This window comes from Takifugu rubripes, chromosome 19 (assembly GCF_901000725.2).
Source record: "Takifugu rubripes chromosome 19, fTakRub1.2, whole genome shotgun sequence".
Classification (NCBI taxonomy): Eukaryota; Metazoa; Chordata; class Actinopteri; order Tetraodontiformes; family Tetraodontidae; genus Takifugu; species Takifugu rubripes.
In genome coordinates, this window is record NC_042303.1 from 5,122,889 (window position 1) to 5,139,130 (window position 16,242).

At 41.9% G+C, this 16,242-nt stretch overlaps 1 protein-coding gene across 4 annotated transcripts in view; it reads left to right on the forward strand.

Moving 5' to 3' along the window:
• LOC101076615 (synaptotagmin-2-like) overlaps nt 1-15,228 on the forward strand; it is a 33,666-nt gene extending 18,438 nt beyond the window's left edge. For 2 of the 4 annotated variants that reach the window (XM_029825982.1, XM_029825983.1), the window contains exons 2-9: nt 8,858-9,086; nt 9,176-9,336; nt 10,971-11,102; nt 11,813-11,980; nt 12,392-12,559; nt 12,800-12,917; nt 13,094-13,227; nt 13,660-15,228. In XM_029825982.1, coding sequence (XP_029681842.1) covers nt 8,882-9,086; nt 9,176-9,336; nt 10,971-11,102; nt 11,813-11,980; nt 12,392-12,559; nt 12,800-12,917; nt 13,094-13,227; nt 13,660-13,875 — 1,302 coding nt within the window. In that variant the 5' untranslated portion in view covers nt 8,858-8,881 and the 3' untranslated portion in view covers nt 13,876-15,228. Of the gene's footprint in view, nt 1-8,857; nt 9,087-9,175; nt 9,337-10,970; nt 11,103-11,812; nt 11,981-12,391; nt 12,560-12,799; nt 12,918-13,093; nt 13,228-13,300; nt 13,409-13,659 lie in introns of all 4 variants that reach the window. The other 2 variants (XR_003885836.1, XM_029825984.1) reach the window with 2 other exon arrangements.
• Nucleotides 15,229-16,242: the final 1,014 nt, after the last annotated feature.

A 16,242-nucleotide genomic window follows, 5' to 3' on the forward strand; every position in this document is an offset into this window, starting at 1 on the left:
CATATTTAACACTATAGAGGTAGTCTCTGTTCCACGGTTAAAAGTTCACCAAGCACAGAGCAGGGGAGCGGTCAATCACCAAAATCTTATTAAAATTAATACTGAAGCACAAGTTGGAGAAACTAATATCACAATTAAGTGTGGACTGTTAAATATTAGATCTCTTTTGTGTAAATCCCTGTTAGTGCACGACCTGATAGCGGATCATCACATTGATTTATTTTGTCTTACTGAGACCTGGCTTCAGGAGGAGGAGTATGTGAGCTTAAATTAATCTACTCCTCCTACCCATCTTAATTATCATATTCCACGTGTTACTGGTCGAGGAGGGGGAGTGGCAGCAATCTATCACTCCAAGTTATTAATTAATCCCAGACCAAAACATAGCTTCAGTTCATTTGAAAGCCTGAATCTTGGCATCACTCATCTGAACTGGAGGACAGAAAAGCCACTTCTGTTTGTAGTTGTATATCGGCCCCCTGCTGGGCCACATTCAGAGTTCCTGTCTGAGTTCTCTGATTTCTTATCTGACTTGGTCCTTAGAACGGAAAAAGTCATTATCATTGGAGACTTTAATATCCATACGGACGTTATAAATGACAGCTTTAGAAATGGCTTAATTTCATTACTTGAGTCAGTTGGTTTCCTCCAGCAGATAAACCAACCAACTCATAGCTTTAACCACACCCTAGATCTAGTTCTGACTTATGGTGTTGAGGTAGAACATGTGTCAGTGTTCCCTCAGAACCCAGTCCTGTCAGACCATTCTTTGATCACTTTTACATTTATGATTAAGGCTTCTTCTATGCTCAGAACAAATAGCAGATGTCTATAGCAGATTACTATAGCAGATGTCTTTCAGATAATGCTGTAGCTAAGTTTAAGGAAGTGATCCCTGTGCTGATCCCAGGACCACCGTGTGTTTCCCCAGGGATCAGTCATTATAATCTTAGCCCTGCTGAGGTTGACTCTATTGCTGAAGGTGCAGCAACCTCACTGAGAATCACGCTTGATTCTGTTGCCCCCCTGAAAAAGAAAATAGTAAATCAGAGGAGGTGTGCCCCCTGGTATAATTCACATATCAGGACCCTCAAGCAGAAAGTGCGAAGACTGGAAAGGAAGTGGCATTCTTGTAAAATAGACAGCTACCATGTAGCCTGGAAAGAATGTCTATTAGTTTACAAAAAGGCCCTTCGCAAGGCTAGAACAGCTTATTTTTCTTCTTTGATTGAGGAAAATAAGAGCAACCCCAGGTTTCTTTTCAGCACTGTGGCCAAATTAACTAAGAGTCACAGTGTTTTAGATCCATGTATCCCTTCTTCCCTGAGTGGTGAAGACTTCATGAGCTTCTTCACTGATAAAGTTCTAGCTATCAGAGAGAAAGCTAACCAGGCCATCCCAACAACTGGACCATCACCAGATGTGCCGACTGTGGGAACATACAGGGTCTCCAATGAGCCCTTAAGCTCCTTCAGCCCTATATCTTTTCTGAGGCGTCATCGCTAATTCAGAAATCCAAGACCACCACGTGTCTTTTAGATCCCATCCCAACACACCTGTTGAAGGATGTTTTACCATTGATAGGCAGTTCTATCCTGGACCAGATCAATGGTTCTTTAGTGTCAGGTTATGTACCCCGGTCCTACAAGGTGGCAGTGATTAAGCCGTTGCTTAAAAAACCATCACTGGATCCTGATGTCTTAGCAAATTATAGGCCAATATCCAACCTTCCTTTTATCTCTAACATTCTAGAGAAGGTGGTGGTGACTCAGTTACTGGAGCACCTGCAGAGGAACAGCCTGTTTGAGATGTTTCAGTCAGGCTTTAGAGCTCACCACAGCACAGAAACAGCACTTCTTAAAGTCACTAATGATCTTCTCATAGCTTCCGATCATGGACTGGTCTCTATGCTGGTTCTGCTGGACCTCAGTGCTGCTTTTGATACAGTTGATCACAGCATCCTGTTACAGAGACTGGAACATGTGATTGGGATTAAAGGGACAGCACCGGTTTAGATCATGCTTATCTGATAAATACCAGTTTGCCCATGTCCATGGTGTTCCCTCCTCATACAGTAGGGTTAGCCATGGGGTTCCTCAAGGTTCTGTACTCGGACCAATCCTCTTCACATTGTACATGCTTCCCTTAGGGAACATTATTCGGCAGCATGGGATAAATTTTCATTGTTATGCTGATGACACTCAGCTCTATTTATCCATGAAACCCGAGGAGACAGAGAAGTTAGTGAAGCTCCAGACCTGTCATAAAGACATAAAGTCCTGGATGTCTTCAAATTTCCTCCTCCTTAACCCAGGAAAAACTGAGGTCATGGTGTTTGGTCCTGAACCTCTCTGGGATAGATTAGATCACATGATCACTCTAGATGGTATCTCATTAACATCTAGTCTCTCTGTGAGGAATCTAGGAGTAACTTTTGATCAAAATCTCTCCTTCAACTCACACATTAAATTAGTCTCTAGAAGTGCCTTTTTTCACTTGAGGAACATCACAAAGATCAGGAAACTGCTGACGCGGCATGATGCTGAAAAGTTAGTCCATGCATTTGTTACTTCCAGGCTGGACTACTGTAACTCTTTATTATCAGGGTGTCCAAACAACTCTTTAAGAAGCCTCCAGTTGATCCAAAATGCTGCAGCCAGAGTTCTGACAGGTATTGACAAAAGAGATCACATTACTCCTGTACTGGCGTCACTTCATTGGCTGCCCATTAAATTTAGAATAATTTTTAAAACCCTTCTTTTGACCTACAAGGTCCTCAGAGGCCTAGCTCCATCCTACCTGGAGGAGCTAGTGATACCTTATCAGCCCAATAGACCGCTCCGCTCTCAGAATGTTGGTCTACTTGTGGTTCCCAGAGTTTCCAGGAGTAGAATGGGGCATTTAGCTACCAGGCCCCCCTGCTATGGAACCAGCTCCCTGTCCAGGTACAGGAGGCTGACTCCATCGCTACTTTTAAGATCAGACTCAAAACCTACCTCTTTGAAAAAGCTTATTGTTACTAATTCTGTAGTTCTAGTTACTATCATAGACAGACAAATTATCATACTTAGGGGGTCGTCTAATTGTTAGGTCACATCTTAGTTATGCTGTTATAGGCCAAGGCTGCCGGGGTCCGGAAACATGATCACCTGACAGGCCTCTGTCACTCCACTGGGTCATGGTTTCCTCTCCTCTCCTCTCCTTTCCTCTCCTCATCAAGCAGACTAGTTATGCTGATTCTTGTGTAGTTTTTCTGCTTCTCTCCCCCCCCCTCTATTTATTTACAGGTATCGCCGCCCTCGGAGCTGCATAATGACCTCCGGCCCCGCTGAAGTGATTGTACATCATATTTTTTGTGTGTGTTTCTGTGCTCTGTGCCTCTCCTCTCCCTCTCCTCTCCCCCTCCTTCTCCTTCTCCTTTTCCTCTCCCTCTCCCTCTCCTCTCCTCTCCTCTTTCCCCTCCTCCTCCTTCTCCTCTCCTCTACCTCCCCTTCACTCTACTTCTCCTCTCCTCTACCCCTCTCCTCTCCTACCTATCCTATCCTCTACCTGTCCTCCCACTTCTCCTCTCTCTTTACCCAGCCGGCCATCAGCAGGAGGGTCCCCCTACATGAGCCTGGTCCTGCTCAAGGTTTCTTCCTGTTAAAGGGGAGTTTTTCCTTGCCACTGTTGCTTGTCTGGGGTCAGGCCCTGGGATTCTGGAAAGCGCCTTGAAACAATTTTGATTGTATAAGACGCTATATAAATAAAGATTGATTGATTGACTCTGAAGAGCAGACATCGGTGCGAAGATCTTAAAATTTTAAGTTTTATCGATCTTGCGGAGTCACCTGCCCGCTGCTAGCGCCGGCTTGTTTTTAGCCACGGTGCTAACCTGGACTCACCTCCGTGTGCTGGCACGGTGCCTAGTGTGGCTGTCCCCCGGCTCCGGCTGCAGGCATGATGGCGGTGTGTGAGTCCTGCCTCCCCACGTTCTCCAAACTGAGGGAGAGCATCTCCGGGCTCCAGTCCGAACTCAAGGAGAGGGACAAAATCATACTCGAGTCATCTGCTGTCGCCTCGACCCAGGAGAAACATATCGCCCGTTTGAGGTCCGAGGGACAGGGTCTGCGGGTCGACCTGCTGGACCTCTCCACTGTTGCTATGTCCCAGGCGAAACATATCGTCCTCCTGAAGGCATCCGGCGCTGGCGACCGGAGTATGACGGCCACGAATGACACCACCCTGCCATGGACCGGGTCCATCAACGCTGAAATTCCAGCCACAGCACCGGCGGAGTCCCGCCGGCACCGCCAGGGAGCCATGCCCAAAGGAGCGGCTCATTCTTCCTCCTTCCTCCGCCCCACGGAGTCGCAGGGTTTCATCTCCAGGGACGGAGCAGGAGCCCTAGTGAGTTCAACACCGCTCAAACCAAGGGAACCCTGGTCGGTGGTGGCCAGGGGCGCTGGGGCTTGTCCAGCTCCCCCTCCTCCGCCCCTGTATCTGCCACTGGATAACAGGTACGATATCCTAAGCCTGCAGGACTTCCCTCCCGTGGGCGCTTGTTCCAGCTCGCCTCCTGGTTCTGTCCGTCCAGCTGGCTCTCACCAGACGAGGAACCAGGGTCAGCTCGCTCGACATGGCCCTCCGCTACCATCCTGGTCAGGAGCAGCCACGACCCGGCGCCACCATCCCCAGGCTCCTCGCCGCCACCGCCGCACCTCCAGACGATCAGAGGCGGCCACTCAGGTGCAGCGCACCCCCGCGGTGCTGGTGGTCGGGACCTCAATGGTCAGGCATGTGGCGGTGCATGATGGCCGGACCTTCTGTCACCCCGGTGCCCGTGTTGCGGAGGTTACATCCTCGGCCCTGCAGCTGAGTGCACAGCACCCCACGGCCTCCATGCTGGTTCTGGAAGCCGGCATCAATGACCTCAAATTTCAGCAGTCGGAGGTTCCGAAGCAGGACTTCATCTCCCTGGTGGACCGTCTGCTGGACATGGGCAAGCGGCTAATTATCTCCGGCCCGCTTCCCCCACCCCGCTACGGTGACGTCATCACCAGCCGCCTTCGCCAGCTGCACCTGTGGCTGAAGGGGTACTGCTTGGGCAACAGTATCCCCTTCGTTGACAATTTTGCTGCCTTTTTAAATAGACCCCATCTTTTTAAATGGGACGGCCTTCACCCAAACCATGAGGGGTCCCGGCTTCTATCTTTGAACATTGACTTGACTGTCCGTTCCTGCACAACATCCACCTCCTGACTATTGGTTAAAACACATGCACACCAACACTCTGCCCCCCACTCACACTCACATATACGTTCATCCCCCGCACGCTGCACCATACATGCCCCTCCACCACTACTCCCATGTCTGCCATCAACATCACAGATCATTCACTCCATTGACACCATCATTTCATACGGACAGAAACCCAGGACTGCTTCCAGACGTGACAGTGCTTTTATTGTTCCTATAAAAAGACATGATGAGCGCACGTTCGGCACGGACATAAAGATGGCCGTGCTGAACGTGCGCTCTCTTTTAAACAAATCTTTTATAATAAACGACTTAATTTTAGACAGAAACCTCGATGGTATTCTTCTTACTGAGACATGGCTTGGCACTGATGCACCTGCTGTTCTCACAGAGGCTTGCCCCCCAGATTTTAACTTTTTATTTTCTACAAGGGGGGGCAGGAAAGGAGGTGGAACCGCTTCAATAACAAGGACCGAAATGTCTTCACACGAGGTCTCTTTTAATACGTTTCCATCATTTGAGCATCATGCGTTTGTTTTTAGCAGCCCTCCTATTTTAAGCATAACAGTTTATAGACCACCCCAATACTCCACCTCTTTTATCAGTCAATTCTCTGAATTTTTATCAATCATCTACGCTAAATACAACAGGATTTTAATAACTGGTGATTTTAATCTACACCTCAACAACACCTCGGACCCAGTGTCCAGAGAATTCTTAAACCTCCTTTACAGTTTGGATTTTAAACAACATGTCATGCAGCCGACCCACAACAGAGGGGGCACCCTGGACCTGGTCATAACCTATGGCCTGTCCGTGGGTGGGTCCTCTGTTGTGGATCTGGCTGTGTCTGACCACTTTTGTGTGTTTTTTAACATCACCAGTTTTAACCAGGAGGGCCCCTGTGAGAACGGTGAGGAGACGCTACCTGACTCCTGAAGTGGCTGCAAATTTTATCCAGATTTTACAGAGCACTCCTGCAGAAATTTTACCAGCACCATGTGATTTTATTGTTGACACTTTTAACAATAAATTAAAGTCAACGCTAGACTCTGTGGCTCCACTTGTCACAAAAACTGTAAGAACAAAACGTGCACCACCGTGGAGAAATGAAGAAATTAGAAAACTGAAAAGAACCTGCAGGAGTGCTGAGAGGAGGTGGAGGAAATCCAAACTGACCATTCATAAAGAAATATTCTATCAACACCTCAAAACCTACAATAACACAATCAAGCAAGCAAGAACCTCTCATTTCAAAAAACTAATCTCTGACAATAAAAACAACCCCAAATTTCTATTCCACACAATTGAGCTTTTAACCAATGGTAATTTTAACAGGTGTCCCACAACAACGACTGACACCCTCTGCGAGGCCTTTGCAGACCACTTCAGGAGTATAATCGATGATATTAGATCCAGTCTTTTATCACAACAAATTTTAATCAACAACACTCCTGGATCATTGCATTCACCTGAGGAGACACTGGAGAGTTTTGTCCTGGTTGATGCGAGGACACTTGGTCGAGTTTTCTCCCAATAAGGCCAACAACCTGCCTTTTAGATCCAATTCCCACACCGTTTTTTAAAACATTTTATAGATTCTTTGAGGAACATCTTTTATATATGGTGAATTGCTCTCTTCAGACGGGTGTCTTCCCCACCTCCTTTAAAACGGCGGTGGTGAAGCCCCTTCTGAAGAAGAGCAATCTAGACCCCAGCGTTTTAAATAACTATCGGCCAGTATCCAACTTACCATTTTTAAGTAAAATTTTAGAAAAACTTGTTTTTAACCAAGTGAATGATTTTTTAAACTCAAACGACATTTTAGAGAGGCATCAGTCTGGTTTTAGGATGAACCACAGTACAGAGACAGCCCTTTTAAAGATTTTAAATGACATCAGGTGCAACCTAGATAACAAAAAGCTCACGGTGTTGGTTCTACTGGATCTGACCGCCGCCTTTGATACAGTAGACCACCATATTTTATTGAATAGACTAAAGAACCTGGTCGGCCTCTCTGGTACTGTTCTTAACTGGTTCACCTCCTACCTTACTGATCGAAGCTTCTTTGTAAGTATGGATACATGCTCCTCGAGAATCCATGAGACAAAATGTGGGGTTCCCCAAGGGTCAATTTTAGGTCCAACCCTTTTTAATCTTTACATGCTTCCTCTTGGGGACGTCATCAGGAGCCACGGCATCAGCTTCCACAGCTATGCTGACGATACGCAGCTGTACATCGCCGTGGCTCCTGATGACACAGGGCCAGTTGATGCCCTTTTTAACTGTATTCTAGATATCCAGTCATGGATGGCAGAAAACTTCCTACAGCTCAACCAGGACAAAACAGAAGTCCTAGTCATTGGTCCTGAAGGTCAGAGAGAGAAACTTGTACCAAAATTAAAGGATTTTAAGCCATCTCAATTTGTAAAAAATCTGGGTGTGATCTTTGACTCTGAGCTTAGCTTTATCCCACACATCAAAAACATAACCAAGGTAGGTTTTTACCACCTGAAGAATATAGCCAGAGTCCGCCCGTTTCTCTCTCAGGCCAGCACGGAGGTGCTGATGCACGCTTTTATCTCTTGTCGTTTCGATTATTGTAATGCCCTGCTCTCTGGTCTTCCAAAAAAGAGCATTTCTAACCTACAATTATTACAAAACTGAGGTCCTCCGGCACCGGCCTTTTAACCATTCCACAAGTAAGCTCTAAAACGCACGGGGAAGCGGCCTTCAGTTATTATGGTCCCCGACTGTGGAGCAGCCTGCCGGAGAACCTCAGGGCCGCAGAGACTGTTGAGATTTTTAAAAAGAGGCTCAAGACACACCTTTTGAATCAGGCCTTTAACTGATTTTCTGATTATTTTTAATTTCTTTTATGTCCTCATGCTTTTTTATGTCTTATCCTTATTTTACTTGATACTTTTACTGTTTTACTCCCTCAGTTCTTAGTTTCTCAGTTTTTAGTCTCTACACCTTTTATCCCATTTACTGTTTGAGTCCTTCAGTTTTTAGCTCCAGTGTTTCCTCATGGTGTTTCCTCATGGGGGCCTGCCAGGCTGGGAGGTGTTTCCGGTCTACCGCTGGGGGTGCTGTCCCATTGTCGACTCTGGCCTGGGTGGTTAGGGGGCTCTGTGCTTTGGTGTGGAGCCTCCGGTCTGTCCAGGTCGGGGTGGTCTTTGTGGCGGTACCACCTGTGGTCACGGACCGTGACCTCCCTCGGCCTGGTGGGCCTCCAAAGGTGGTGTCTCCTTCGCCTCAGGTCTCGGTGCCCAGCCATGTCTCAACTTGCCTCAGCTTGTTTATGTGTGTGGGTGTGTGTGTAAGTGTGTTGTATGCATGTGTGTGTGTGTGTCCTTTTCTTGATTCTCTTGTTCTCTTTGCTGTTTTTATCCTTTGTGAGGCACTTTGCGCTACCTAGTGTATGAAAAGTGCCATATAAATAAAGATTGAATTGAATTGAATTGAATTAGATTTGGGGATTTTATTGCTATTTTTACTTAATTAAAATGACCAATGCCTGTAATCATTTGTTCAACATTCTACAAATATCTTGTTTGTATCCTAATTTTCTACAGTTTTTAAAAAAAATCAATCTAATTCTTGCTCCTCCTTGCAGGGACGCGGCTTCTACTGTTTGACTATGAAGTTCAACTTTTTCAAAAACTCACAGGCCACGGTGGCCACTGAGCCCATCAGTGCCACCAGTGTGACAACAGCACCAACTGCAGGTGTCATTCCCACCACTGCAGCAGAGACCCCAGGCCCAAATAACACAGAAATCAGCAAGAATGACATGTTTGAGGAAATCAAGAGCAAATTTTTAAATGAAATTGATAAAATCCCATGTGAGTAACAGTAAATGACTTTCTGCTTATGTGACGCATTGCTGTGATCTGATTAACATTAATTCACCCTTATTTCCCTGTCCTGGCAGTGCCACCGTGGGCTCTGATTGCCATTGCTGTTGTGGCTGCACTGCTCATGGTCACCTGCTGCTTCTGTATAATCAAAAAATGCTGCTGCAAGAAGAAGAAAAACAAGAAAGGAAAAAAGGGCAAAGATGGCTTCAATATGAAAGACATGCAGGGTGGCGAGGTATATCGCCTCATTCCTGCATGCTGAAACGTACACTAACAAAACACTCTGCCACTTCTACAGTTGTTCATTATTTCAAGTATTTATTACACACATTGCAGTTTTTATTTGACTGCCTAAAGCTAACCGAATTTGATCTTTCACCAGCAGATTTTTTTAGCCCAAGCTATAGAGGACACAAGGAGAGCTCTCTTCCCCTACATTTATTAATGTTGTTGTGTTGGTTGTTAAGATGTGTGACGTGTTCCATTGTGGTCATTTGTTGATAAATGACACATTTTGAGAATCAAAATTGTATTTTTGAAAGATCTTGACATATTTTGAAATCAGATGGCTAGCCATTTGACAGCTGATCAACTATCATTATAGATCACTACAAGCCTCAGTGACAGTCATTTACTTTCTTCTATGACAATTTACCTCTAACCAAGACAAAATGTGTCATTCTTCATCATACTCACCATTCTGGTAGTGTTGACCGCCTCTCTTTTTGTAAAGTGTTCAGTTGTGTTGTGAGTTGAACCTCTTCCTCTCTGTTCTCCTTTTCTTTTCCCTGCTTTGTGTCTATCTTGTCTTTGCCCCATGTTTCTTGACTGTGGTGGACTCCTGCTATACGGTAGGTGAATAGTTTGTGTCGATGCTCTCCAACCCCCAAGAGAGAGAGAGAGAGAGAGGGGGGGTTCATGGAATGAAACTTGTAGCCTTCCTTGCCTTTTTTTATTTTTAGCTCCCACAAAAGCATTTTTAAAAATTCTCTGATGACAGTTTGAGAAGGTTACATTGGAAAGTTATGATCTGCTCCATAAACCCCCAGAGAGGAGAGTCAAAAACATTGTTCCGACGAATACACTGGACAATGTAATAATCACCATTATGGAACATGCTGGCCTAAGAACTGATATGGTCGTTTTAAATTACCACAGGTGATAAATGCATGTGACAAAGGGCATGGTTGGTTGTTCAGAGATAAATTTGCATGAAAGGCCAAACACTGACTGTTTTCTTGTAACATAGTGGTGGGATGTTGCGACACTGGATAGGAATCAATGCTAAATTTCAAGGCCAAAACAAAATCTTTATAATAGCTCCAATAATCACAATAGTATTGAACTCACTTTCAAATACCTGGCTGTGCCCTTTGCTGTGCAAGATTTGATGCAATAATCTTGGAGACGGGGTAATCTAGGCTTTTTTGCATCAAATAAAATCTTTGCATCGAGGCTAAAGGGTTAGCATAGTTCTGTGTTTTATCAAAAATATTGAGAGAAAAAAAAATAGGTTAGGTTAGGTATACAAAGAATATATACAAAGAAATCTGTCTTTACACAGTCTATAAATATATTGGAAATTGCATTATTTGCCATCTTTTTGGAACAAGCATGCAAGGCCTCCAATGACTGGCTGTCAGTGTACTGATCAAGCATGTCAAAGGAATTGCCCAATGACCTGAAACTCTTCAGAAGTCAAAATGTGCAAAAAGTCTAAACATGCATTTCACACTGTGCAGGTAGGTATCAAAACATGAAAGCCCTAGAACTCCAGTGTCTGTGGCATGCTTGGTGTTGTAGGGAGCCACACATTCTGAACTGTAATGCCCTAACCTTTAACGTTGTGTTTTGTCTTGTGATGTTTAGAAACTTCAGGATGATGATGATGAAGAGGGAGAAACTGGACTGACTGAGGAGGAGAAAGAGGAAGAGGATAAAGAGAAGGAGAAACTGGGGAAGCTGCAGTATTCTATAGATTATGACTTTGAGAATACAAAGGTTGGTGCTATTATGCATTTTTGTTGTTTTCACAACATTGACACCTGATGTTATTGGCAGTTTTCTGAAATATATTACATTTCCCAGTGTAAAATGAGCATTTTGATCATACTTGTACATTTCTTACTATTCTATACTATACTATACAATACTAAAACATGTAAGACTCGCATAAGCTGTCAGTGTCCTGCTGGAGTTTCTGTTCATGTTTACATAATTTAAAATTTAATTTCCAAAAATAAAGGAAAAAGGAAAAGCAATAGGAGTGAAACCAAAAGCTGTTATGTGACCCCCTTCAAACAAGCTTGTACACTTGTTGTGTGTTGAAGGACTAAATTGCAGAATATTGGAAAACTGGAAATACATCTGGATGCTCACAGATCTGTAATATAGATGAGACAGGAATTTGAGTTATTATAAATTAAATTAATAATGTTTTGTACACATTACTACAATAAATGCTATTTTTTTAATACACCAGAACGTGCTTGACAGCAAAGTATACTTTGTACTGTCAATTATGGATTCAATGCATGAAGAAGCTTAATAAAAATAAAAAAGAAGAATATTTAGCTTAATTCATGATTTAAGAAAACTCCTAGCTCTCTACAACAATGAAAAACACACACAAATAGAAAAACTTTTATTTTTAAAATTTAGTAATTAAAAACATAATAAAAGCATCTTTTCACTCCCTCATGCATTCACAGCTCACGGTTGGCATCCTTCAAGCTGCAGACCTTATTTCAATGGACTCTGGCGGTACCTCGGATCCTTACGTTAAAGTCTTGCTCCTGCCTGACAAGAAAAAGAAGTATGATACTAAAGTCCACAAGAAAACACTGAACCCAGTGTTCAACGAGACATTTGTGTTCAAGGTTAGTCTTACTGTGTATGTGTGCTGATAAGTCGGATCATTTGTTATAGATGTGGATCAGATTTTTTTATGCAACTGCTTAATTCACATGTTGGTCATCAACAAGAGAAACAACTAAACGACGGTGTTCCATGTTTTACTAGCTTGTTAGCTTTGTATATGAGATGATATGCTGAATTGCTAACTTGGTGTCTGTATGTGCATTCTGTAATGTGCATTTTTTTTTTCTTCCGTATCCTTGCTAAACCTTATATAAATGACCTCTAAATTTTATATTCTGACATTTGTTTCCTTGTCTTGACAATACATTTGCCCAGATCATTGAATTATTTGCTTTTATTTTAATAATTTGAAGGTAACCCTAACCCTAAGCTTCAGATCATGAAGGAAAAGCATAATATCTGTTGTTCAGGTGCCGTACGAGGAGCTTGGAGGGAAGACTCTGGTGATGTCTGTTTATGACTATGACCGATTCTCAAAACATGATGTCATTGGCGAGGTGAAGATTCCCATGAACACCATAGACCTGGGTCGGCCAATAGAAGAGTGGCGGGATCTGGAGAGTGCAGATCAGGAGGAGGTGCTCTTCCCTTTTCAATTTCTGTTTTTACGTCTACCAAGTTTCACATCTTTTAGACATTTATTTTCATAATTTTGATTTATTTTTTGCTTTTTATTTGACAAGATATGTTACATTTGTAAAGTTAAATTTAACTTTACATGTTTTCCTTATGATGTTATTTACTGTGAGCATTTAGCTCACTACAGCTAATCACCACAACCTAAAACACGAATTTGTCTCTTTTCTCTGTCTTGACAGCCGGAGAAACTTGGAGACATATGTATCTCACTCCGTTATGTCCCCACTGCTGGGAAACTCACCGTTTGCATCCTGGAAGCTAAGAACCTGAAGAAGATGGATGCCTGTGGATTATCTGGTATGGTGCTTTTTCTGAGAATTTTACATTTTAATCTCTAAATTCAGGATATAATCTTCAAATATACTTAACCTTAAGTTATATTTGCTATTTTGACAAGATTTTTAATCAAAAATCCATACAGTTTCTATGAATGTATTTCACAACGAAAACATTCTGGCACAAAAATGTTGCAGATCCATATGTAAAGATCCAGTTGCTGCAGGGAGGTAAACGGCTGAAGAAAAAGAAGACCACCGTGAAGAAGAACACCCTAAACCCTTACTATAATGAGTCATTTAGCTTTGAAATCCCACTGGAACAAATGCAGGTAAGGGACAGACACATCAGCTTCAGAGGTATCTGATGCTCTTCCAGCTTATCATCCCATTTTTCTGTTACAGATCCTTCCACCATCATATAACACCCCAATGAAGTGAAATACTTCACAGAAAAAGTTTTTTTCGTGCTGAAGCATAAAAATGTATCACTCTTCTTTGCATCACAGTCAGGTGTTTTTGAGATTAACCTCCTCTTTCATGTTGGTTCTGAGCCATTAGCTATAATGTTAAATCGCCTCATTTTGCTGTAGCTACAAACAGAATTACAACTCAAAACAGGTAAATTAGAGCAGATTGTGTATTTATTGTTCTCTATTTGATTGAAGTTGAGTTTTTACTGCTTTTGTCTCTATATATGGTTTACATCCATATTTATTGTGACAGCAAATAATATAAATCATCTTCTGCTTTTGCCATTACAGAAAATCATTGTCGTGGTCACAGTGTTTGATTATGACAAGATCGGTAAGAATGACGCCATTGGGAAGATCTTTGTAGGCAGTAAGGCGACAGGACTAGGTCTGAAGCACTGGTCTGACATGCTGGCTAACCCACGTCGCCCCATTGCCCAGTGGCATCCATTGCAGCCAGAGGAGGACATCGATGGACAGCTGGCATCCTTGGCTGCAAAAAAATAACATGTCCCACCCCCCAGTTTATGTACTCACTCAGAAATCCAGCCCCACGATCACCTTCCACATTGCATGAATTTCAGGATTCAACTCATGTCTGCTGATTGTGAAATTAACTGAGCAAAAAGCAGATATTTTAGAAAATCTGCTAATTCATGTTTCGGTGAAATAAATTTATTTTAGCCTATATCATTGAGAGGATTTGCACTTAATGGTTTGGTGATGATTTTGTAAATGACGTTCGGTCTTAATGTCATTTAAAAATGTAGAAACTGATCATTAGGGTGCTGAATGGTTGTGTTGATTACAAGTTTGCATTAGATTTAAAGAGCATGCTTTATTTACATCCTCACTGGTCAGCGTATCCCATGTTCACGATCATGTCTTGCTTATAAGTGTGCTTAAAATTGCAATAGGGTGTATATCACTGGCCTTCTGTTGAAGTCTTTTTTTAGTCCATTACAATGCAAAAAAGTATAATAATACAGCAAAGTGACTGCTGTTGAGTTGCTTGCTTTGTGTTGCCAGTAAAGACTGTAAATTAATTTAAACATATGTATGTTCTACAAGCAGAGCTAATGCAGGAGAGCAGTACAAGGGTGCCTTTCCTGATAGGAATTGTATACATAGTAAATAATATTATAAAATAAAAGTCAGGGACACTTTGAATGTGCCATATCTACAGCTGTGCTGACCACTTGGATGTAAACCTTACTTGTCTGTGGACAAAATAAGAATACTACAAAGTGTAACAATGATGTGTTAGACAGCTCTGACCATGCTACTTTTAAATAGCTTCAACCAATCAAAAAATATATTAGAAAGAGAGACTGACTGACTGACTGACCGAAGCAGAGTCCATGCATCCAGGAGTACTGTAATTAAAATTGCTGTATTCACTCAAAGTATTCCTTTGGTATTTCCACATTATGCAGTAAAATCCTAACATTATTTGTACATTAATAAATTAGTAAGCTTAAAATGTTAAAATTATCGTATGAACATACTGCATATTGCATCTGTGTCTGAATTTGTCGAAAGATGAAGGCCGGAAAAGAGAATGTATAAAAGAATATATGTATGAATAAAAAAGGATGAGAGAGATTTAAATAATGTTTACATTTTATGCATTCAGAGTTAATTTGAATTATTGTACACCATGTGTCCGACTAAAAATAAATATGCAAAAGTCTAAAGAGCAGCAGCACACCAATTGCTCCATTCAAAATATATCTTATTATTGACATTATGCTTTGTGCATGTATTTGAAAGATGATGTACATAGCATGTTTTAGATAGGAACCATGTGTGTGTATTTGTGTTATGTCATTTTTGATAATAAAAAGAAGACCAAAATAATGAAGAATCCACAGACTGTTAATTGAGTGTTATGTTAAAAATCACTCAATCTAGTTTAAGTGTGAATAATCTTATGCCTGTATAATGCCTCACACAGTATTTGGTTCAAAGTGGAGCTTCTATCAGTACACACATATAGTATAATACACTTCCCATCCCTTGTCCCTCCTTTGAAATTATAAAGGCTGGTCAAAAGTGATCAAAGTCCGTGCATTGCCAGTGAAATGTGTATTTTGGATCGCAATATACACGTCCAAGATGGTTTTACAGTTGGCAACAGGTGGCGACATGGACTTGGTATAGATACGAACTAAAAATACTATATACTATATCAATACTATATACTATACAACATCAACACTACACACTTAAATAAGCTAATCAGCCAATAGCTCAGACTCACATTTTTCAAGGTCTAAACATGGTAATAAAATATATTGCATTTTCTACTGGAAATTTTGTCCATTAAAACCATACGCAGACATCAATATGGCTATAGTTCAGATAGAAGAATAAACAATTAACACATTTAATGGCCATGTATGTATGTATGTATGTATGTATGTATGTATGTATGTATGTGTGTGTGTGTGTGTGTGTGTGTGTGTGTGTGTGTATGTATGTATGTATACACACACACACACACACTATATATACTGCAATAGAAATGCAATACGATTTTCTATCTAATATACTTTTTACAGGGGTAAGTGAAGATACAGTACAGTAAAATGAACTTCCAGATTTGTTCCTCAGGTTTACAGGGAACACCACAGAGATAGCTTCATATGATACTAATAAAACAATACATTATTTTTAACATGTAATGATAACATTTATGATGTATGTCCCTTTTGTTATCAAATCAAATCAAATCAATCTTTATTTATATAGCGTCTTTTACAATCAAAATTGTTTCAAGGCGCTTTTCAGAATCCCAGGGCCTAACCCCAGACAAGCAACAGTGGCAAGGAAAAACTCCCTTTTAACAGGAAGAAACCTTGAGCAGGATCA